General features: G+C 41.6%; 1 protein-coding gene across 14 annotated transcripts in view; it reads left to right on the forward strand.

Moving 5' to 3' along the window:
* SIPA1L1 (signal induced proliferation associated 1 like 1) overlaps positions 1-23,010 on the forward strand; it is a 339,090-nt gene that overhangs the window by 213,083 nt on the left and 102,997 nt on the right. For all 14 annotated transcript variants that reach the window (XM_072963345.1, XM_072963338.1, XM_072963348.1 and 11 more), the window contains 2 exons: positions 12,620-12,750; positions 17,842-18,030. In XM_072963345.1, the coding sequence (XP_072819446.1) occupies positions 12,620-12,750; positions 17,842-18,030 (320 nt within the window). The remainder of the gene's footprint in view (positions 1-12,619; positions 12,751-17,841; positions 18,031-23,010) is intronic.

Genomic DNA, 23,010 nt, shown 5'->3' on the forward strand with positions numbered 1-23,010 from the left:
TCAGTTGGGAGGCCCCTGAGTCTGCCTTCAAATCGCTTCTGACTTTTTATTCTGTGTCCCAGTCTCAGGTCTGTACCTTTGAGCCCTTATGGCCTCTTGCCCCAGTTCTAGCAGTAAGTGTCTTAGTCTTTCCATCTCTAGTCCGCCCTACTCAAATCTAACCTTTTCTTTGCCAAATACAATCTAATCACGCATTTTACATCTTACACGCTTGCATTTATGGTTTAATCATGCAACAAACGTGTCGCATCAGTTGAGTTCCCCGAGAGGCAGGTATTGAGACAGGTTAGGCATGCAGGTGCTTTGTTAGGGACTCGGGGGTAACACCTGTGACAGAAGAGCTGGGAGGAAGCAGACTTGAACAGGGAAGGCCTTTAGCCCATGGTGCACGTCTGACATTGTGAAAGTAAAAGGGAGAGGCAGCAAAAGTGGGAGGGGGACCCTCGCCCGCGGTTCACATCCAAGGAAGACTCAGCCAGCACTGTGGAGGGAAAATGAGCCTTAGAGAGATCCCTTGTTGGGCCGTAACGGCTGGCCCTGTCACCCCGGGCCTGCTCAGTCCCTGGATGAGGGCTGCCCAGGAAGAGTGTGGCTGGACTGGAAAACTGTGGACAATCAGAAGACCCTCCAGCCAGAGACTTTGAGCTGATTGCATTTCCTGTGGCTAAATGGGTTGTAAGGCCTTCCTGGAAGGGAGATCTTCATTATTGCACCTCTGTGGCTGCCACGTGTGCAGGAGTGCCTGCATCACGCTGGGCATGGTTTGGGGCACATGGACTGGGAAATAAAATGGGGCACCCTCTCGGAGCTTACATGCTGACGGAGGGGACCAGACAATAAACAAATCAAACAAAAGTACATATGCGTGCTTACTAGAAAAATCAATGGTGCGGAGTTGGAGAGAGAAATCCCAGTCCTGCTCCCGGTAATTCCATGTGTAATTGTCTGTTTTTTCTTACAGAGAAATTTATTATCCAATTTACTTTTTTTTTCTTTTTTCATTGTTCTATTTTGAAATAATTACAGATTCACATTAAGTTTAAAAAGCAGCACAGAAAGGTCCTGTGTACTCTTCACCCGGTTCCCCGCTCCCCGCCCCAATGGTAGCATCTCAGTAATGGCGGCGAAACCAGGAAATTGATGTTGGTACAATCCACACGCCTTACTCAGATTTTGCCAGATTTATGTCACTTGTGTGGGTGTCTGTATCCAATTTACTATTAATGAGTGCCCTTCATGTTTTTTTAAGTAGTTTTAAAAATTAACAACTGCACCCTCATACATTTATTTATTCATTTAATAAATAATATTTATTAAGCATTTGCTCTCTGCCAGCTACTGTGCTCAGAGGGGAACAAAAGCAGAGCCAACTGTCTTCATGGAATTTGCTCTCTGCCATTAGTGCCGTTAAGATGCTGATAAGAAGCTGCTGAACATCCATTTTTTCCCTGATTCTTAAAAAATATTTTACAAAGTCTTTTAGCATTTCTTTGTGTCCTCTATCTGGACCTCCACTTTGGTGGATGATGGAACCTCTGGTTTTAGCCTCCATTTTTTACCTTTTGTAGTTTCAGTTTCTTTTTATTTTTGTTCTGTGTCAGTTTTATCTTCTGGGTAAGGGATTGGTATGTAGCAGTCTCTGTTTTATTGCCTCTATGTTTTATCACTTTATGTTATTTCAGCAATTGTGGCTTTATTCCCCAGGAACTCATTGTTTTTGTTTTCCTGTAATTGTTTTTCGTAAGAGCTCATCCTTACTGTATAGCCCCACATTTCTCCACTGATATTAATTAAAACTTTTTTTTTCTGAGTTCTTTTCCTTGAATGATGTGTCTCCTGAGTTGTATTTTCTGTTTGTCTTGTTTTTTCTCTTTCACGCTGTTGGTTTTCCTCAGTTGTCCAGTGATCTTTGCCACATGTATGAACAGAGGCCGAGGAGGACTGGTGGGGGTGGCTGGCTTCCCCTGCAGGGCTGTGGGTCTCTTTCCCCTGCTGGCTTCACCTTGCGTGGGGGCACTGAAGGCTAGCACTGAGAGAGAAGTGAGACCCCCTAACAGGGAGGTGGTGTCCCCGTAGAGTGAGAGGGCGGCGGACCTGGTGCCAGATAGAACCCTCACAGGTGTCGGAGTTGGGGGGTTACCATGCTCCCCGCCTGCACGGAGCTGCCTTCCCTCCCCTCCCGCCTGAGTGCCTGCATCCAACTGTGGTGTTCTCCCTGCCCCTCGTACCCACCCCTCCCCCGGCAAGCTCCTGCCTCTCCTGGGCTTGTGATGCCTGCGTAACCCCTCCTTCCCAAAGGTACGGGTGCTCTCCCACCACAGTTCCAAGTCCCCTGTGCCCCAGTTTCTGCCCAGCACTTTCTGTGATGCACTGGCTGATAGTCTAAGCACTCCCTGAAGGCAAGGACCGCTGATGAGGCAGGCTCAGTGGGTGTTTCACAGTTGTGTGACTGTTTGGTGCTGATGTAAAGCATAAAATTGATTGAGTTGAGGAGCCAGTGTATCTTGTATTTATAGCATCAGGTAGAGGCAGGGAGGGCCCTCTGTATAAGTGACCTTGTCTTATACTCCAGACACCGAATACTATGGTGTAGTTCCTTTTCCTCTTTTTCCAGGAAATGAGACCACAGACAAGTCTGTGGTGGTTTGTGGACATTAACCAAGACCATTAATTGATCCCCAAAGGCCCCAGACACCATTATGGAGACTGATTTTTCCTTTTGTAAACCTTATTAGACACAAATGATGGATGCTAAAATCAATGGATGACAGTTTGAAGAGAAACAGGAGGAGAAGCAGGATTTGTGTAATCGCAAAGTATCTCCCTGAAGATACTTGTAAACCACAAAGAGAAATAGAGTAACTTTATAGTGAAGAAACCTGACACATGCCACCTTCATGGAATGAATCGAGGGTCCCTATTATGAACCCATGAAATGATGCCCTGAGTTTACATCATGTTTGTGGTTCTCTTGCCCAAAATGTATAACCTTAGTCCAATCATGTGCAACCACCAGACAAACCCAAAGTGAGAGATAAGTGCTGTTCAAAGGTGTCCAGGTCACAAAAGACAAGAATTGTAACAGGAACTGTAACAGACTGCAGGGGACTAAGGAGAGATAGTAACAATTAAATGCTACGTGGAGTAATGAATTGGGATTTCAGAACAAGAAGGAGCATAGTGGAAAAACTAGTGAAGTTTGAGTAAGATTTTTAATAGATGTTAAAAATTCCTGATTGTGATTAATGATGATTGTTCTGTGTGTAGGTAGTTACAGAAAATGTTAACATTGGAGGAGCCTAGGTTAGGGATAAATGGGAACTCCTTTTGTACTATATTTGCAACTTTCCTGTGAGTCTAAAAGCAGTCAAGATAAGACTTCAAAAAACAAAATACCTGGACTTCGGGTCCAGCCAATAACAGCAGCTAACAGACGAACCATCTACACGGAAATGGGAATATTACTCATTACGCAGCTTTCTGTGTCCACGTGCATCAAAGCGAACGCCCTGCTTACTGATTCCATATTCCAGAGAATTTCTGTGCTCTTTGTTTTGCAGCCTCAAGGACATCAGGGCCTATTAGATACATGATTTCAGAACAAATTGATAACATATAATAAAACCTGTCGCTTATTTTCCAAATGCACACCTTGTTATTAACTTCAGACACCAGTGAGCCACTGAAACTAGGTGTTCAAAACGTATTTGCTTTATTGTATCAATTCATTTTTCCCTCTTCGCATGGAGCCCCCACCTCTGAACACGGGAGGCTGTGCCTCTGAACTTCAGGGCAGCAAGAGGGGAGATCTTCCCAGCTTCATTCGAGTCAGGTAGAAACATTAAGTGATGCAGAAGCTCAGCAAAAGCAGCCTGAACAACTCATGCGAACAGTTGGTCAACAAGGAGGTGAGGGGCTGTGCAGAGTTTTTGAGATACATGTTTGATCCTGGCCCAGGAGCCGCAGTGACTTCTGCCTTGTCTGCATTTCTGGCTGTCTCCGAGGGACTTCCTTCCAAATCTTTCAAAAGCGTTTTACAAAGACATCTTGCTGCACTATCTCTGCAAAAGGTGTTCTATTAAATATAAAGAAATTGAATTAGAGACAGGTGTTTCATTGTAATTTCTTTCATTTGGATGTTAAATACTTTTTTTTTTCCTGAGATAGCATTTGAATTAGTATTAACTAACATTGAAAGTAGAGAATTACATTAATATGCAGCCTTTTAAAATGTTCTTTATACTTACTGACCATTTGCAAACCAAATAGATTTTTTATACTTTAAAAAAAATCTTCCTATTATAAAAGTTATATATATATATATTCATTACAGAAAATTAGGAACTATAGAGAATAGGAAAATTAATCCTGGTTGTTGATTACTAGTGATCTTACTTGTCTCATCTTTTTAGTACATGTATATTCATTTTTTAAGTAAGATAATGCTCATTAAATACAGTTTTACATATTTTTTCATAGTGCCATAATTAGCTATGCCATCATTTATTTAAAATTTCCAGCTGTTGTAAATTAAGGATTTCCAGTTTCTTATTATAAATAATTTTTACATCAGAACTTCCTAAGGTTCCCCTCCCCCCACCCCATTGACCCCTTAGGCAGTTTAGTGATTAAAGTTTAGGTATTAAAATACTGTCTTGCAAGAGAGTTTAAAATTTTGTGATTTACTCATCTAGATGCTTCTTATTGCAGTAAGTCTAGCATCCATCTGATAACTACCATAATTTCTAAGTCGTGCTGAGCATAACGGATATGTTGATGTATCTGTAGCAACTGCACTGTGATACGAAAATATCTATGATTTCTGTTGGTGTCAAAGTCACATGTACAGCTCATATTTATTGTAGTTCATTGCCTCCATTTATAGTGGTTGGAAATGCTACATTTCATTTAAAAGTTAGAGAAAATAAAGGGCTAAATTTTTTGTTCAAGTCCCTAGACCCCCCAATTTCTATTTATAGACAAGTTTAAAAACCCCTGACCTTACATAAATGATCTTGTTATGTAACTTTCCCCCCACATGTCCAATTGTCTACATAAAGTAGAGCCTTGTAAATGAAATGGTGTGAACTTTACAGGAGCCTTGATTTTTATTTCCAGATTGCTCTTAAGAGAGCTTTGACCAGAAAGGTCCAACTGGTATTTTAAGACTGTGTAGCTTCACATTTTCTTGCCTTCTTTGAATGTTCACTGTTTTTATTTTTTGAACATTTAGTGTAGGCCAAAGACATTTTCATTTCTTTAATCACTAGTGAGATTATACTGTATAATTATTGGCAATTTGTCTTAGGTAATGGCCAATTAAAAATCTCCCATTTTGATTTTGATATTCTTTGTTTTCCCTTTGTTTCAAGTAGAGTTTTCTTTGTACTTTTTTCTTTAGTCATTTGGGTGCAATTTGTGAATGTCAGCCTTACTTCGTATTAAAGTCTACTTTTTATTGGCAGGCTGGGGGGCTACTGGGGGCTGCTTAGCCACGTAGAGTTTTAAGCCTCACAACTTCATGTAATTTTGGCAAATAGACCACCCTACTTTTTAAGAGTTACCTATGGAAAGAGTTGGAACTTCAGAGTACTGTGTACTTTGTAAATGTGGGCAATTACCCTTATGCAACAATAATTATAAGCTTAGTGGTGTGCTTTGGGACAGAATTCTGGCCTGTGGCCAGTCCTGTGTAAGTGTCCCCATCTATTACTCTGACCTGCTTTTGATTATGATGCAAAATCCTGGGCTGTTTAGTTCTCATGGAACCTCCACCCTTATAATTAGAACAAGCCCTTTGGGGACCAGAGACAGAACCTCTGAGTAGGGCACTTCTCGGTAAGAGCCCTTCTTTAAAGGGTTGGACCCTCATTACCTGCACTTTGGCAAACCTGTGTTTTCGTTTTTAAAGCAGACTATGCTGTTGCTGCTGCTTTTTTCTTGTTTTTTTTTTCCTTTTTGTTGAATTCTGCCTTTTAGATCTGTCCTCTCTCTCTAACCTAGTTTCTAGTCATATTTAGATATAATGAGTTGCACGAAAACAAAACAGCTGAACAAATTGAACTCAATAGGCAGAGATAAGCAGCTTTATAGAATCGTGTGCTGCGGTGAGTGGTTTTCCTAGTTCCATCCAGATTCTTCTGTCTGATGAAAATACTGATGGTCAGAGTTCACAGTGCTGACCACTCTGACAGTGGCACACGCATAGCCCACCAAGTAGACTCTTTTAAGAAGAAAATAGTTTAAAATATGGAAAATGGTGAAAAATAATTTTAGTTCCAGCCAGTAAAGCTGAATTGTCATTGTTCCATCCTTTGACGTGCTGATCTGTGAGGCCCACGTCTGTCTGCCTGGTCGTGGTAGCTTTAGTACCCCCATCATACGTGACTTAAGATGCCTTTTCTAGAAGAAATGGAAGAGTGTTTACTTCTCTTTCTGCATGGTCAGTTAGGGTGATTAAGATTAGCATGCGAACATTTTGTCACTTTACCATTTATAATAATAATGCTGTAATGCTTTCTAAAACGGTTGGCGGTTACCGATTCACAGTGCCACCAGCAGTGTAGGGATATATTCTAGCCCTACCAAGGACAATTTTTCACTTCAGAAATGTTGCTAATTTTGTGAGGCCTGAGATAGTAGCTAAGTTTTACTTGCTTTCCGTTTCTTTGATCTGTGTTTATCAGTCTGTTTTCCCTTTTTGCATTTCTAAATGGACGATTCTACAGAGAGATTTTGAGCCATGAATGATAACTTTACAAATTATTTATAAAAAAGAAAACATGTATTTTGGTCACAATTATATACAGCCCAGATTATGCTGGCCTCTAGGGAAATGTACAACTGAAATATTAATGTGAAGCCTGCAAATCTCATGAAAACCAAGACAAGCAATCCAAAAATGGCTGGTTGAAGCCCTGTACCTCTTGTGATTTTATTTTCCTTTTCTTCTTTACAATTAAAATGCCAGGGTTTTATTTATTTATTTATTTTTTGCTTTGTGTAGACATACTTACCTGCATCTCATAACTGCGTGACATGACTGTACTTGATCTAATTACTTGGAGCTTTGAACTCCTCACTATGTCCCTTCTCTAAGAATGTGAAAATTTTTCTTGTTATTGGGACAGTGTCAACCAAAAACAGGGATATTCGTGTGGAATGTTCTAGAGACAGCGGAACTACTAACCTGAACTGTTTGTAAAACTCAGGAACCGGAACTAATAAGAAAACTTCAGGCTAAAAAATTTGTTTCGCTGTTAAAGGTTAAAAATGAAGGTGGAGGGACTCTACCACAAATGGATAAAACATGAGCATTTCTCCCTATAAACACCGTGAAACCTGGGCCACATCTTGTGTGTGAACTGGCTAGTTAATCCATTTTGGCATCAGATTTTATTTAGCTGTTTTTTATTTGTGATACAATTTTAGAAGATAACGTTGTATATAATGGCTACGAAAATGAGCTTGGGAATCAGTACTTAAAGCGATGTTTGAATCCTGGTATCACTGTTGACTAGTTGTGGCTGGGAGGTGGCTTACTCTCTAAATCATAGCTGCCACATCTGTGGAAAAGACGGCAGTGCCTGCCTTTTCGTGGTTGATGTGAACATCAGATAGAGTGCTTGGCCGAGCGCCTCACTTCGCTGCGTTTTGTCATTCTAATGGCGTGATCGCAGTGCTGGTTCTTGGCATTCCAGTTTGCTGGCATGAGAATATCATTATTTTGGGTGGTGTAATACCTCTGTTTCAGTTCATCCATCAGCAGATTCGTCCACACTTCTTGAGTCTCCAACTCCTCTTTTCCTTCCCCTTTCCTTCCTCCAACTTTCATCATCAAAGGTGTCCTGGGCTTTCTTTAACACTTACTATCTCCATCTCCCCCATCCTCATACCCTTCTTCCCTCTTCTGCTCCTCCACCTCCCAAAAGACAAAGCTGATTGTGGGTCTGGCTGTGCTCTCTGCAGCTGACGGATAGCACCACTAGCAAAGGGCGGAGGTAGATGGCCGGGTGCATGAAATAAAATGTGCTGCAGCCTGGAGCCTGTGTTCCCCAGAGGAAGGCACTGCAGTCCAGTGAAACTGAAGGGCAGGCAGAGGCAAGAGTGGCCAGAAGGAGCAGACTCAGGATACCCCTAAAAGGCTGATATTTTAATTTAAAAAAAAAAATAAGTCTTTTGTCTTGAGATCAAAGTTTAAGGACTCAAAAATTCAATTTAAGGTAACTTGCTGAACCAAACTCCTCTATCAGAGAGTTACACACTGCATTCAGATTCTGGAATGAATAGAGTTGTGTTCATGTAGAAAGGATTTTTTTCCTCCTATACTTCTGTAATCCTGAGGAACAGGAAAAAAAAAAGGATGGTGGATGGAAAAACAAGGCTTCTATTGTAAGAATAATTCCTACTCAAGTTGAAAGACTTTTTGAACAAGCAGAGTCTGATCATGACAGTAATGAATTTGACACAGGAAACCAGACCAGAATCTCCATCTATGCTGATGAAACTGAAGTAAATGAAGGCCAAATGGAAATGCTTTCCCAGAACTAATGGCTAGAGTTCTTTTTCAGTAAAAAAAAAAAATAGATTGCTATTTCTGTGCAAACACACATAGAAGTTTTTCAAAGATCTTCCCACAGTTATCAAACTAGAGATGGGTTTATTTGAAGACAGAGTCTGAAGAAAGTGTTAGAAGTTAGTGTATAATTATCTCATCAGCATTCCCCCAGCTCAGAAACGGACTTCTTCAGCAGCTGGGAAAAACTGCATAAAAATGTAGCCAAAGGTTGATGACACACCAGAATGTTTAAATGCTCTTTAATTTTTTTTAATTAACCACCTTTATTTCTGTGTAGCATTTAGTTTCTTTTTGAAATAATGACGTAGTATTGTATGTGTCAATTTATACTAAAATGATCGTGTTTAATGTTTGTATTTTTATAAATTTACATTTTTCTGTTGTAACATTTTTGTAGTTGAAATATGTGAAATATTCAGTTTCCCTAGTGTGTATTTTTATGAAGGCTTAACATTTTTAAATAAAGCGTTAGCATTAATAGTCAAAGTACACACGTTCATTTTGCTCCAATATTCAATCACTCTTTTGGAGGGTGTCTAAATACTGTCTCAGATGAGACCTAAAGGATGAGACTTAGTCAAATAAAGAGGAGTTGTGGGAAGAATGCTCTAGGTTGTATTTCAGGTGAGAAGGGGCATAGTGACTTGAGAAGTTTGGTACGGTTGGTTCTCACAATTCAGAAGGACGATGGAAAAGTCCAGGTTGAAACTGGAGTGACAGGCTGGTGACAGGCTGTGAGGGCCTTTGGGAAGCCACGAGAAGTATCCAGAGGAGGGTTTTACACCTCATAGTGGTGGGCAGGTTTGCATTTTAAAAGGATCATCTGGCTGCTATGTAAAGGAATTGGTAAAAGCCAGTCAGTTAGAAGATTCGCAGACATCCAGGCAAATGATGATGTAAGTCAATGCCAGTGGAATGGAGAAGTCGGTGAATTTGAGAGCTGTTTAGGATCTAGAATTCACAGGGCGTGACAGTGGGTCTGGAGTGAGCAACTAGAGGAATGCGGTAGCCGTTGCTGAAATTGGGGTTGCAGGAAGGGCTATATAGCTTTGTGGGGAAGATGATGGATTCACTTTTGCAGATGCCATGGAACCAAGCGAATAGGGTCCCATTAGGTCGATGTAATGATCTGGTGCTTAGAGAGGCCCGGAGCGGGCACGTAGACTCCTGAGAGTCATCACCATTGAGATGGCAGTGGACGTTCTGAGAGTGGATGGAATATTCGAGATGGGAAGAGGAGGGGAAATTGAGCCAGCAGAGCCAAAGTGGTGGAAGGAAAATCAGGAGAGAGTGGTGTCAGAGGAGCCAGGAAGAGTGTTTCTAGAAAAAAACCGAAATGAGCAGCTGTGCCAGTTACGGAGAGTTTGAGCGAGGTAAGGACCAGAAGTTATATTTGTTTTAACTGTAAGGCTGTCATTGGTGGCTTTGCAATAGTAACAGATTATAGTCATCCTAAAGTGAAGAATTAGGCATCTCTTTCAAGAAGTTTCCAATGGAAGAAAAGAAAAAGGAGATAACCTGAAGGTTGATAAGGAGTTGAGGGTAAGTGCTGTGCTTAAAGAAGAAGGGTGATGAGGCATCAGAGTCCCTGGGGAGGTGGAATGAGTGGAGGCCAGAATTTAGGGGGAGATTGGGTTTAGATTGTAAAGGGAAGGAAGCAAAAGCCTGGATCCAGGTAAGAGTGTGTGTGTGTGTGTGTGTGTGTGTGTGTGTGTGATGGTGGAAAACAAAGACAGTTACTTCTGAAGTGGCTCTTTGTTTTGTGACATGGACAGTGTTATCTGCTGAGATGGAGGAGAAGGTCAGTGGAGGGGTTTGAAAGGAGAACGGAGACCCTTTAAAGTATCTGCTGCAGAGAAGGGGAGCACGAGATGACTAAGGACGGCTTGAGGATGAGTCGAGGTTGTTGGTGATAATTGATAGCTCCCTGTTCTCGGTGAATTTCTCCAGCAGCAGAGAACAGCGATCTCCCCTGCCCTTCCTGAGGTCCATGGGGATGTGTTTGAGGAGTTTCTATAAAGCTGGGTTTCAGTGGAGTCTGGGAAGCGCAGGGAACAGGATATAACGAATGTGACACTCATCTTTGACACATCTACTGGTGTTCTGGGCTGCAGGATTAAAATGTTCTCTGAAGTTAATGGCAGTGTGTTAAGCTCTTGGCTCCTTCAGTAAATGGCCCCAGACAGCTGTCTGATTTCTCTTTAAGTTCCTGTCTGCTTTTTTATACTATTTCTGTCTCCTCCCTTTCTGTTTTCTTCCTTGTTGTCAGTTGTCCTATCCCATTGCTTTCTGCATGCAAGTCTCTGTCAGCCCTACACTCTGGACTTTGTCAACATCTGGAATTATCGCTCCTCTGAAATCAAGCTGTGGGCTTGAAGACCAGACAGCCACGCTTATTAACATTATGTGCAAAGTAAGAGTAAATGTGCTTCGAGGGTGCACATGAGTGTGTGTACGTGAGTTTTGTGACATTTATTGGTTTGTTTCTCAGCTGTCCATACATGGGATGTTTGTTGTCTGTATTCTCATTGTGGTTTTCCTGAATTTCCATGGATTATGATAATATTCTTAGAGCACCCAGGATATTTACAATCCTATTTTTTATAATTGTGCTTTAGTCCTTGCAAAGTATTTTCAGATATATTACACCTAAATTTTAAAATGACATGATTAGACCACTTATGCTGTTATTTCTTGTTATTCTCATGGATTTTCAAATACATATTTTGTATGGGAATAATATGTATTTTCAAATATCTATGCATGTTGTATGGTAATAATCTACCACGTTGCAGTGTGGTCATTTAACCACGTCACGTGTAAATGAAATAGGACACCGTAAAGTAAGTATTTTTGGAGGTTTGAAAAATAAGTTATCTACTCTAGCTTTTCCTGTATTTCTGTTTTATGGACTTCCCCAACTGTGAGCATCTCATGTGTGTGCCAACCAGTTAAATTTTTTTTTAAAGAAGTACATACTTAGGTGTACAGTCAATATCACTTTTTAAATTTTCTGAAAATTAATTTAACTTTGATTCTGATCTACCTTGTTAAGAGGAAGATAAATTCAACCCCAGTCATTTGGACATGTTCCCCCAGCCCCCAAGGTTGTGCTAATAAGATTTGGGGTCTGGAGCAATGCCACACATTGAATAGAGGCCGCTAAATCATCATCAGTCACCTGGCCACAGTGGTTGCCTGTGGGAGGCCTGTTATCCCAGCCTTCACATCTCTCCAGGGTCAGTGGCTCTGTGGGATGGTTTTTGTACTTGCCACATGGGGACCACTGGTGATGCCCAGAGCCCTAGGTCTGGGCTTCTGCCCCACCCGGGGCACTCTGAAGCTCTTTCCTTCAAGCTCACACTCCGTCTTCCTTGGGCTCCATGGGAGCAGAGGGCTCCTCAGTGACCCACCAACCTTGCTCCTCTCTCCAGTCCAGGGAAAGCTGTTTTAATCGGCGGACGGCAGGGGGAACCACCCCTCTGTCCTCAAATTCTATTCCCAGTAGGTTTAGCGGTTTTGTGGTGGTGGTGGTTTTTAGAAAAGCTAAGATCAGGGGAGGGTATAACTCAAGGGCTAGAGCTCATGCGTAGCATGCACGAGGTCCTGGGTTCAATCCCCATTATCGCCTCCAAATAGAAATAAATGAACCTAATTACCTCCCCCTCATAAAACAAAAATAAACAACAACAGCAGAAAAAAGAAAAACTAAGATGTCCTGACACAAAGTAGCCTATTTAAACGAAAAAATATAGGGAGAAAACACTGATATCTGTTTAAAAAAATAGTAGAGTAGTAAGTTACAGAGGAGTAAAGAAAACTCAACAGGCCACCTCTGTTCAGTCTTACTTCCTCTGAGACTAAACCTGTGTAGCTAAGTCTGTATTTTTATAATTCACTGAAGAACATTAATCTTGGTTAAATGTGTTTACATTTTATTGATATAGAGTAATTTCTGACTGATCTAAACATCAAGCAGAATATAACATTTTTAGGCATTACATAAATGTTCTAATTTTGTTTTGTCTTATTTTACCGAAGAACACTGGAACTATTTTGGGGCCGATGAGAATCTTGGTCCAGTGGCTGTGAGCATTCGAAGGGAAAAACCGGAAGAAACGAAAGAAAATGGAGCTCCGTACAACTACCGAATAATTTTTAGAACCAGTGAGGTAAGTTGCACATGAGAAAGACTTGAGCCTTAATTGAAGTGAGAAAAAAAATAGAGGAGAAACAGTAGCGAAGCAATTAAATTTAATAGCACACGGTTACAAATGTCTTTATAATAAACAAAGACCCCTTTCATTCATTCTGGTGGTGATGGGGGTGGACTTAATGGTTTGATCTGGATCCTTTCTTTCCATGTAGCTCTGGAGAGATGCTGTAAATGAATGGGAGTTTTGATTCACAGAAAGATATGTCCATTAAGCATGACCCAGGGAAACTGGAGATCTCAGAATCCCAAATTGAATATTGCATTTCCTACTTGGGCAGCCAGAAGGCATCGAGCCAGCACGAGGAGCCAGAGAGGGTCACCTAAGACTTAACTCACTTTTCCAAACTATTGCTTAGGATGTTCCTTGACCCAGGAAAAAAGAAGGGGACCCTCTTCTTGCATTTTCACTGTACTGTCTTAGAGCTATTCTCTGAGGCCTAAAGTGCAGACTATTTGAACCAGAGTCTCTCTCATTGTGGGTAAAACCGGTTCTTGGAGCTCTTTAGGAATCCTAAGTACATGTAATATGTGAGTTTTTATTTTCAGATGAAATTCAGGTCAAAGAAAAAACAGTCAACAAAGCTTTTTTTTTTTTAAATTCATGAACAAGTTTGGGACTGTGAGGTTTTTGTGTCCCTTTATCTTCTTTCTAAACATACATGTCGCTGTGCCAGCAATCAAGTCACTGCCTTTTCGAGCCAGATCACATTAGGGTTGTTGTTACGCGTTAATGCCTAATCCCCCCTTGAGGTATCTAGAAAATAATGGTTTTGAATCTAGTTTAAATAGGGCATTTGGCTTCATTTCCCCCATTGAATACAAGGCAGGTTGCAGGGGTTGGCTTCACTTAGTCATTGCTCCTCAGCTTGAACTCTGGGGAAATTAGAAATAGGATATTTGAAGGCATGACTTTGATATCAAATGTGTTGTGTATAGAAGCCAGAGAGAAGTGAACACACACATTCCAGTGTCCTTTTTCTCCACGCCAGAGCTCAACGGCTCCGTGAAGCCGGGTAGATTCTTTTGTTGCACAGGAAAATCATGGAGAACGCACTGTGCGTTTGAACGTGGATGTAGGTAGTTGCTCCTTTCTGGCTTCCCATGTCCTACTGGATATCTGCGAGCCTCCGTTACCTTACTCCCACCTGTTTTTGTCCTTCCTGTCCTTATCTTTTTTCCCCTCCCAAGGCCCCTCTGGTTTAGGTCCTTGTCATATTTTCCCTTTTCTGTGGTTTTTATCCATTGTAGTTTCTCTTTTTGCCATCGTCCTATCATCCTTCGTGAAGGGGGTTGAAGTCCTCTAAATCGGCACTTTCTCAGATCCTGTCTCTGGTCTCCACAACTGTCCCTTCCAGCTTGCTTGGCCGGCGCGCTGCATCTGGTCCCAGCCTCTCTCCCCTGCATGATGCCTGTCCTGACGAGCGCGGTCCCTCTGCTGTGGTTGGTGACCCACACTTGCTCTTCCCACCTCTGTGCTCTCGCCTCCCTCAGCCTCTGATGCTCTGCCTGCACCTCCCACCACTTCTGTGGTCTAGCCCTTCAGCCCTTTTTCTGCCAACCCGGGTATTCGACGGTCTCTTGGGTCAGTTTCCTTAGCCTCTGATCGAAACATCCAAGTCAGCTGCTGTTCATGGTTCAGAAAAGCATTACCACTTGTTTTCACGTTCAAATTGATGTTTAACTGATGACAACTCTGTTGTTAACAGTTGTTTGGGCCAGAGACCTTGAAGTCATTCTCCACTCCTCCCTTCTGCCTCTCTCCTGCCTCCCACATCTGGCCTGTCAGCAACACTGGTTGACTTGGTCTTCCAGATGTGTCCAGAATTCAGCCACTTCTCCCAGCCCACTCTGCCAGGGCCAAGCCACCCTCATCTTTCCCTGAGAACTGTTCTTGCTGCTTCTGCCCTTCAGCCCTGCATCCTTTCAGCCTAGCAGGGATCCTTTAGAACTACAATCCAGATCCTGCCATTCCTCAGTTCAAATCTTTTCATGGTTTCCCATCTTCTAAGTAAGTAAAAGCCATTCTCCTTGCTAGCCTAGGAGACTCTCCACCTCATCTCCCGTCACTCTCCCTCCCTTCGTGTTTCCCAGCCGCCCTGGCTGCCTTCCCTCTGGGGAACCTTGGGGCACCCCCACCTCAGGGCTCAGGGCTCGGACAGTCCCTCTGCCTCTGTACCCTGTGCTCTCCCCGGGCAACCTCGTGGCCACAGTGCTCTCTTTTCCTTCTGACTTTTACTCCTAAATCACAGGGGCCTTCCTTAGCCACTGGATCTAAAATGTCTACTCCCCCGTATCCCATTTCATATCCAGTCCCAGGCTTTGTTCTCTTTCATGAGCACTTACCACTGCCTCACGTATTTGCCTTACGTATTTTGCGCCTTTTGTGTCCCCCCCCTGGAATGTGAGCTCAGGGAGGGTGAGGACTTCCATCTGAGTTGGTCCTTACTACGTGCCTGATGCCTAAAATAGCGCTCTCCCACCTTTATTCCTTCCTTCCTCTCTCTAATGTTTGTTTTATTAATTGCCGCTAACTTTTGTGTATTTTTTTTTCTTTCCAATAAAACTAATCCTTAAGTGTGGTTTACCTTTAATATCTTTATGAGACTTTTTGTAGAAATAAAATGACAGAAGTCCTTTAATGGAAATACCTCTCAGTGTTGGTCCTGGTCCAAAGCTCCTGCACTTTGTAGGATGGACGCTTCACTCTTTTCCACTAAAGGCAGTGCACTGAGTATATATAACTAAGACTTAGTTCTCAGGCCTTTGTAGGGACTTTTCATGCTGTTAATTTCTCCTGTTAATAAATCCATCAAGAAGAAATAAAACAGTCACCTCAGTGACACTCCAGTAGCTTCAGTAAATGGCATCAAGATTATAGAAATACAAACAGATCTTTTGCTTCAGCAGAGATCATCATTGTGCATCCTAAACAAAGAAGAAGGGACCTTACATGTATTTGTAAACACGTTTGTTTATGAACAAAACCTGGCCTGTGGGTGCAGCATAAGTGCACAGGGAGTTAGGTGGACTCTTCTCTTGTTTCTGGAACTCATTAACAAAAATATCCATAATCCTAGTGATTCAGGTATAAAAATGAGTCATTCTTTGTCTCATCTGCTCTGGCCTCCTTGAGGCGGGCTGCTGTCTGTCCGTGGTGCAGGATTAGCCATGATGAGCATTGCTGGTCTGGGTGTCTCAGATGAAAACACCTCTAGTCTGCAGTCCTTTGTCCCCTGGTACGCGTCACCCCTGCGGCCCCCTGTCCCCCTGCATGAGTCACCCCCACGGCCTCCTGTCCCCCAGCAAGCGTTACCTTGTGGGAGGAGGAGCGTGAGAGTTGTTCCGCCGTTTCCTGTGATTTAAAAAACAAAACAAAAACTGTTTCTCTCAAATTAGATATTAAGTCACAGGAAAATGACGTTTCGTACACAAGCAGTACTTGAAAACAAATTGTAAGTGAAGGGAATAGAGTGCAAAGACCCCAAGCCCCGTTTTCTTGACCCGAGAGTCACAGGCGGGTAACCTTGGCTCTCCCTCCCCCATCTCTCTTCTCCATCAGTTGGCACATGTTACAGATTTTACTTCCCTGATGATTCTTCCTTTGGCTTCCGTTTTCCCTGCTAACCCTGTATCACGCCCTCTTTGCCTGTTGCCTGAAGACTGTTAGAGCTTCCTCCTCACTGTATCCTTCCTCTGCCTGCAGTTTCTTCCTTGTGCAGTTCACCCTGTTTGCCAGCTGACTTTCCTTCCATCGTTGTCCCCATGCAGACAAGCTCGAGATGGCCAGCTGAGGCCGATGAGGGGCCCGCCCCTCGGGGTACACGTGACCCACCCTTTCCCACCCCCTCACAGCTTCTCCACCCTCTGCTCCCTCGTGCTCTCTTAGAATCAGCTAAGGAATGCTTATATATATATATAGAATTCCCCATAGGAAACATCCAGTCTCTTTCCTGCTCACATCCTGCTCTGTCTCATCTCCATACCTTTGCTCTCTGACATTGTCTTTTCGTAGAATTTGTCCTAGACTTCAAGGCCCCTTTCTAATGCCACTCATTCCACGAGGGCCTTTCCTTATGCCCTGAGCCTCTGCAGTCCACTCTCTGCCTTTGGACTCTTCCTAGAACCTGACCTTGTGAAACTTCTCTTAGTTAATATATCCTCCTAAATCATGTATTTCTTACCTCTCACCCTCTTAGACGCCACACCCAGCCCTCGAGATTTACTCCCATCACGGTACAAAGCCGCATTACCTACACGCTTCATGGAACTTCATTCAACTTAATGGGTTTTTTCCTCAAGTCCTCTTGCAGAGTTTAAACTATACTAACAACTTAGCCATGTGCAGATTTTTGAAAATGAAGACGACTTGAGGCTTCGTGTCTGGTTCACTTTGCTTCCACAAGTCATCATTACTTAAGGAAATTTCTTTGCTTATGTTTATATTTCATAATAATAGAGGGTATCTCAAGGGAAAAAGGAAAATGCAGAGCAACTTTAAATGCTGTTGACTGTGCTGCTGCGGCACTGACTATAATCATTGTCCTGTTGCAGGCATTCAGGGATATGAGTTTAAGCTCACATGTAAGTTTAAGCTTGTCAGCAGGACATTACAGAACATAATCTCCTCCCACCCTTACCTTTTATAAGTCAAAAAGGTGTAACATCTAAATTGTAAGCAGTTAGTCTTCAGATGGTCTCTGGGCTATTTCCTTAATTTCCTGGTTAGTGTGTTAGCGGCATTGTGTAGCCATATGGAGACCTTGATCTTACTGAGCCCCTCAAGGAAGTAGGTACTGTATTTGGCATTTAAGGAAATGTCCTTAGAAGGCTGCATTACGAGTCCCTTAGGACTCGCCTGGGTCTTCTTGAAAGGGTTGGCCTCGTTTCTCATCTATAAAGAATCTTATGTCTCTTCCCTCATCCTTCCTCCCTCACTGGCTTAACCAATCAAGTGGCATTCTCAGCCCACTAAGGGGGACCTCGGTCGGACCTTTCAGTGCCTTTGATGTCTTTACTCATCTCACTGGAGCGTGGGTCTCTCTTCTAGCTCATGACCCTGAGAGGCTCAGTGCTGGAGGATGCCGTTCCCTCAACGGCCAAGCACTCGACAGCCCGGGGGCTGCCCCTGAAGGAAGTGCTGGAGCACGTGATTCCCGAGCTCAATGTCCAGTGCCTGCGGTTGGCCTTCAACACTCCCAAAGTCACGGAGCAGCTCATGAAACTGGATGAACAGGGGGTGAGTCTGGCTTCCAGAATACGGACCTGGATATTTCTATACCGTTCGTTTATAGCGAAGGAGCTTCTCTTTGCAATTACTCATTTTCTTTTTTAACTCTGTGAACTCCGAACATCTCTCCTGATGAAATTCTCTATGTCAGAGTTAATTAATACGGTACTTAAACAATGTTCAGCTCTTTTGGTAGTCTCCCCTAAATGCAGTGAATTTTTTCAAGTACGCCAGGAGTAAGTAATAGCAATATAACGGCAGTAATAATAGCTAACACTAGTGAACATATTCACCAGGCTCTGTTTTAAGTACCTTAACATGTCCCAATTCACGTCCCAGCCCCAGGAGAGTGGTACCATTATCATCCCCATTGTAGAGACAAATCTGAGGCACAGAGAGCTGAAGTAGTGAGTCTAGTGCACACAGTAAGTTCAAAGCCTGCACCACACCATTCTTAAAAGCTTTAATTTTTTGTCCATTAGTACCACCAAAGATGTTATTTTAGCCAAGATTTCTTAATACAAAATTCATAATTTTAAAAATTTGGGTCCCAGTGCTGACCATTTTCTCACCCCCATGCTCCCCGTGCCCTAACATGGGGCTGTTGGTCAGGACGCAAATGAGGGAGAGGAAGATCCATATCGAGGCAGCAGAGGAGCAGAGAATGCAACACTGTGATCTGGAAAATCCACCACCCAGGCAGTGTATCCACATTCCTCTTGGAGTCATTTGAGCACATGGGCTAGTTTTGTCAGATGTCGTATTCATACACTCTTACTTTAACTCTTCCCTTGACCATTTCAGCCATATTGCATCCTAGCACTGAGTGATTAGCTTTACCATGCATTTTTAGAAAGTTCTCCCAAAAGTAAAATTGGCCTCATTATTGAATGCCATTCTGTGAACAAATCTTGATGGTATTTTCTTAACTAAGCAAATATTTGAATTTTATTAAAATGAATGGGAGTTCAAAAAAAATCAGTTTCAAGGTATATTCTTCCTTTTAATTCAGCCAATAGGAACATATTAGGAACCCAGTAGTTGGGCGTAACTATTCTAATCATTGCTCTTTTTGTCCATTCATTTCACGTGTGGTTAAGCACAGCTAGTTATTCCGTACATAAATTTCAAGCAGGCTGCGAATGTCCATGTTTATAACATGTAAATGTGAGCACTTTGAATGCTTCAGAAGACTACTGATACATAAACGTAACTATTTGGGGCACTGATTTCTGTTAAATATTTTCAGCATTTATTCTAACAAAGGAAGAGCAGAAAGATGATGATTAGCTTCAGCTTTACAGATGCAGTCTTTTCAGTTACTATGGTTTTCGAGGAGAACAACATTTGGACATTGATAATGTAATCATACTCTGAATATTCTAAATCCAGCATTAGAACAGATTATTTTGTGTAAAGGAGGTATTTATTTTCCTTGCCCCTTTGTTTGATCCACATTAAATTTTAAAATGGGTGCCCCAGTTATAGACATTTTATGGGATCTCTGGCACATCCCATATCCTCTTCTAGTGGCTATAAAACATTGGATCACAGGTGGGGCCGCTCTGTGATAAGCACTTTATAGTCCTATCAATACAGAAAAATAAGAAACCTATAATGAGTTTAACTTAAAGGTACATTTATTTAATTCACAAAACTGCCCATTATTCTGAAATGATGGGCTTCTGATTCTTGGGGAATATTAAAATATCCTTTCCTTCATAAATTATTGATGATAGTATATTTCAGTTGTTTTCTTTATGCCTTCTCGGCAAAATGAAAATTTTGGTACTCTAGGTGAGTCTCCCCAGTTTTATGTTGGAAATTTAACTAGGCAGTAGAATCTAGACTTTTAAAACCTGCTATTCTGCATGAACAGCTCTGTATCTCCGCTAAAGGACACCACCACTTGGCCCCTCTTTTCTATCTTCATAACATTCAAAGCCAGGATTATTCTGATAAAAAACAGACACTGCACATACTTAGGTGTTTAGTCTGGGGAGTCATTTTTGGGTAGGAAATTTTATTAACGCCTTGGAATCCTTTTGAGAAACTTATTCTGGTGCCTTTACAAATACAGATTTTCAAAAAGAAATGCTCATAAGTGCAGTAGATTATGCATTTGAGTCATTGCAGAGCATTTTTGGTTTTCATCTGCATCATTTTTTGAAATTTCCTGCTTTGTACATTCTTATATTTAAAGAGATCCGTAATATGAATACCAAGAAACTGGACTGACTAAAAGGACACCTCCATCTCCCTTTAAATTTTGTAAATGATTCCTTTAAAATCTTTTCTGCTTTAGACAGCTTACACAGTTAACACTTGGAAAAAGAAAACACTATTTGCTTGCTGTATTGTGGCATTTTGCCTTTCAGATCTTTGGTGCTTTTTTTTTATCCTTTTCATTTTACCACTTTTAAAAGCTGGAATGAACAGAAGAACAAATTTAAGTTATATCCATATAATATAAAAGATAACATAATATATAATTTATATATAATTATATGTAATATAATAAATAAATATAATTTATTTATATTTATAATATAAATATAAAAATTTATTTTCATTTGACTCATCTCTGATAGGTATATAGAAACTGAAATAGGCATTTTAATTCCAAAGTTTTAGATAATGATTATATGCTTTGTGGCTTATCCAGACTTCCCCATTCTCCTTGCTGATTCTTTCCTGGGCCTTTCACTATTGATTGATGTCCATTTCCATTATCATCTAAAAGGCAGTAAGAAGATGAAATAACCTGCCAATGATTTCACAGTGTCAAGAATTTAGAACAGTTTGTGACCCAGCAAATTTGGATCAACTCTGGATTTAGTTTATCCATCGTGGTCCTAGATCTTCACTTTTCAGACAATTGAAAGCATCTCTTAGGATGAAAACACATTAGCTACATGTATATGGTTACTTATTACACTGTTCTAAGCTCTTTACCAGCACCATCTGATTTAATCCTCATGGCTCCCCTGAGCAGCAGGTTCTAGGTATTGGCCTATTTTACAACTGAGAGGACTGAGGCTTTCCAAAGTTCTCAGTGCCGTTTTCCCTCAGACATTCTGACCACTGGATACACATTTGCACAATGCTGTCTTTTGTTTTTAAGATGTGCGCATTTTCATATATTTTTGCATATCTCAAATTATCTTGATACTCAAAACTCCACTGTGAAACAGGAATTTCATCATCTATTCAAGCCAACTTTTTAATAATATGGCTAATTCCATTACTTTTCAATTTACTGTATCAGAACATCAGTCATTCAAAACAACCTTTATCTCATCTGCTCTGTGCAAGGGAAATGAAAGGCCATTATGCCAGGGCTGTTTCAAGGAATTCACATGTGTGGCACACTTAGTGCCATGCCAGGCGCATGGTGAACACTGAAGAAATATTAGCTGAGGTTGGTAATGATAAAATAATAACTCATCAGTGGCCCTTTACATGCATTATCTCATTTAATCTTTATAAGCATCCTGTGAGAAAGCTGCTGTGAAGTGTGGCATAATACATTACGCTTACTTTCATAAGTAAGCAGGACTGTTTCAAATCCAATAGATGTTACTGAGTAACCACTCTGCAGATTATTAAATACTGTAGAAAATAAATAGGCTGGTGAGACATAGTCCTTACCTGTGCAGGAGACAAGTTCATAAATTACTGTCATGAAAGGTTAGTTTAACATAATGAGTTAAATACGAGACCTGCAAACAGAGCAGTGGAGGTACGAGCCATTGGGGCCCAGTCATGGTTGGTTAGATGGACCGGGATGAAACGGACCTGTCATCAGGCCAGAGAATAAGCAGTATGGTGGTCTGGGCTCAGAACAGTAAGAACAAAGTACAGCAGGGGAAAAGCACAGAATGTGGTTATGGGACAGCAGTCCGTCCCGCTGGGCAGGCAGGAGGGTGAGGCAGTAATAAAAATAGACCTTTTTCTTCAATTGAGCAGTGACTAAACCAGGAACTGTGTGAAGCAATTTACATGAATTATTTTAATTAATCCTTAGAATCCTTTGACGTAGACGCTATTATTGCTCTTGCTTTGCCGTCAAGAGCACGGAGGCACAAAAAGACTGAAGGACCCCCAGAGCACACTTATATCCAGCCATTCAGACTCCAGAGCCCCCATTCTCACCCAGGACACCGTCCTCTCTGCCCCTCCCCTTGAGTGGGATAAGAAGCTGGAAAGTTGACTCCTGAGTTTTACTGCTGCAGGCTTCAGTGCCCAGTATTAAGTATAACATGTTAAACCCAAATCAGCCTCGAATAGAGCCTAAAAATATTTAAAGTCCAATTGCCAGTTTGCAGTAGAGAAAATTGGAAGACCTGTTTTCATTAGGAAATGTCAAGTTTCATGTACCTAGTAGTGATTTCACCTAAATGAGTGTCTCTGCTGTTTTTCTAGATACTTAATTAAAAATATAAAGACATGAAAATACATATTGGGTTCTGTATTCTTTAATATGTTACCCTTGAAGTTATTGAGGTTAAAGGAGAAAAGTAGTCATAACTAATTAGGTCTGCAAGATATATCTCAAGAATAGATGTAAGGAAAGAAGCAGTGTTTATTTGGTAATGAATGGCACTGTTCCTTTGATTAAGGGCACAAATGAAATTCTCTGCTGAAGGAGTCTGTTCATTGCCCTGGTGCATTATTTTATTGAGGATAAGTGGATTTGATCAGCCACTTTCTTCTTTGATTCAGGCAGCTGGATTTAAAGAATGAACCCCAGGGAAGACATGTTTTCCAAAATCCATTTTGTGTGAATGAAGACTTGGCAGAACAATCACCATTCCTGAAATTTCAGTCTTCTTGTAGCTTATACTATCAGCTAACGCATGTTTTAAAGTTCATCTGGCCACCAGACTGATTCCCTGTGTACATTATCAGCAAGAAATGCACACAGCAGTCAGCAGGTCAGGGAAAGAAGGCCGTGGCCTTGGCCACTTGGTCTTGTGTGTTCACAAG

Source organism: Vicugna pacos, chromosome 6 (assembly GCF_048564905.1).
Source record: "Vicugna pacos chromosome 6, VicPac4, whole genome shotgun sequence".
In the NCBI taxonomy this organism is placed as follows: domain Eukaryota; kingdom Metazoa; phylum Chordata; class Mammalia; order Artiodactyla; family Camelidae; genus Vicugna; species Vicugna pacos.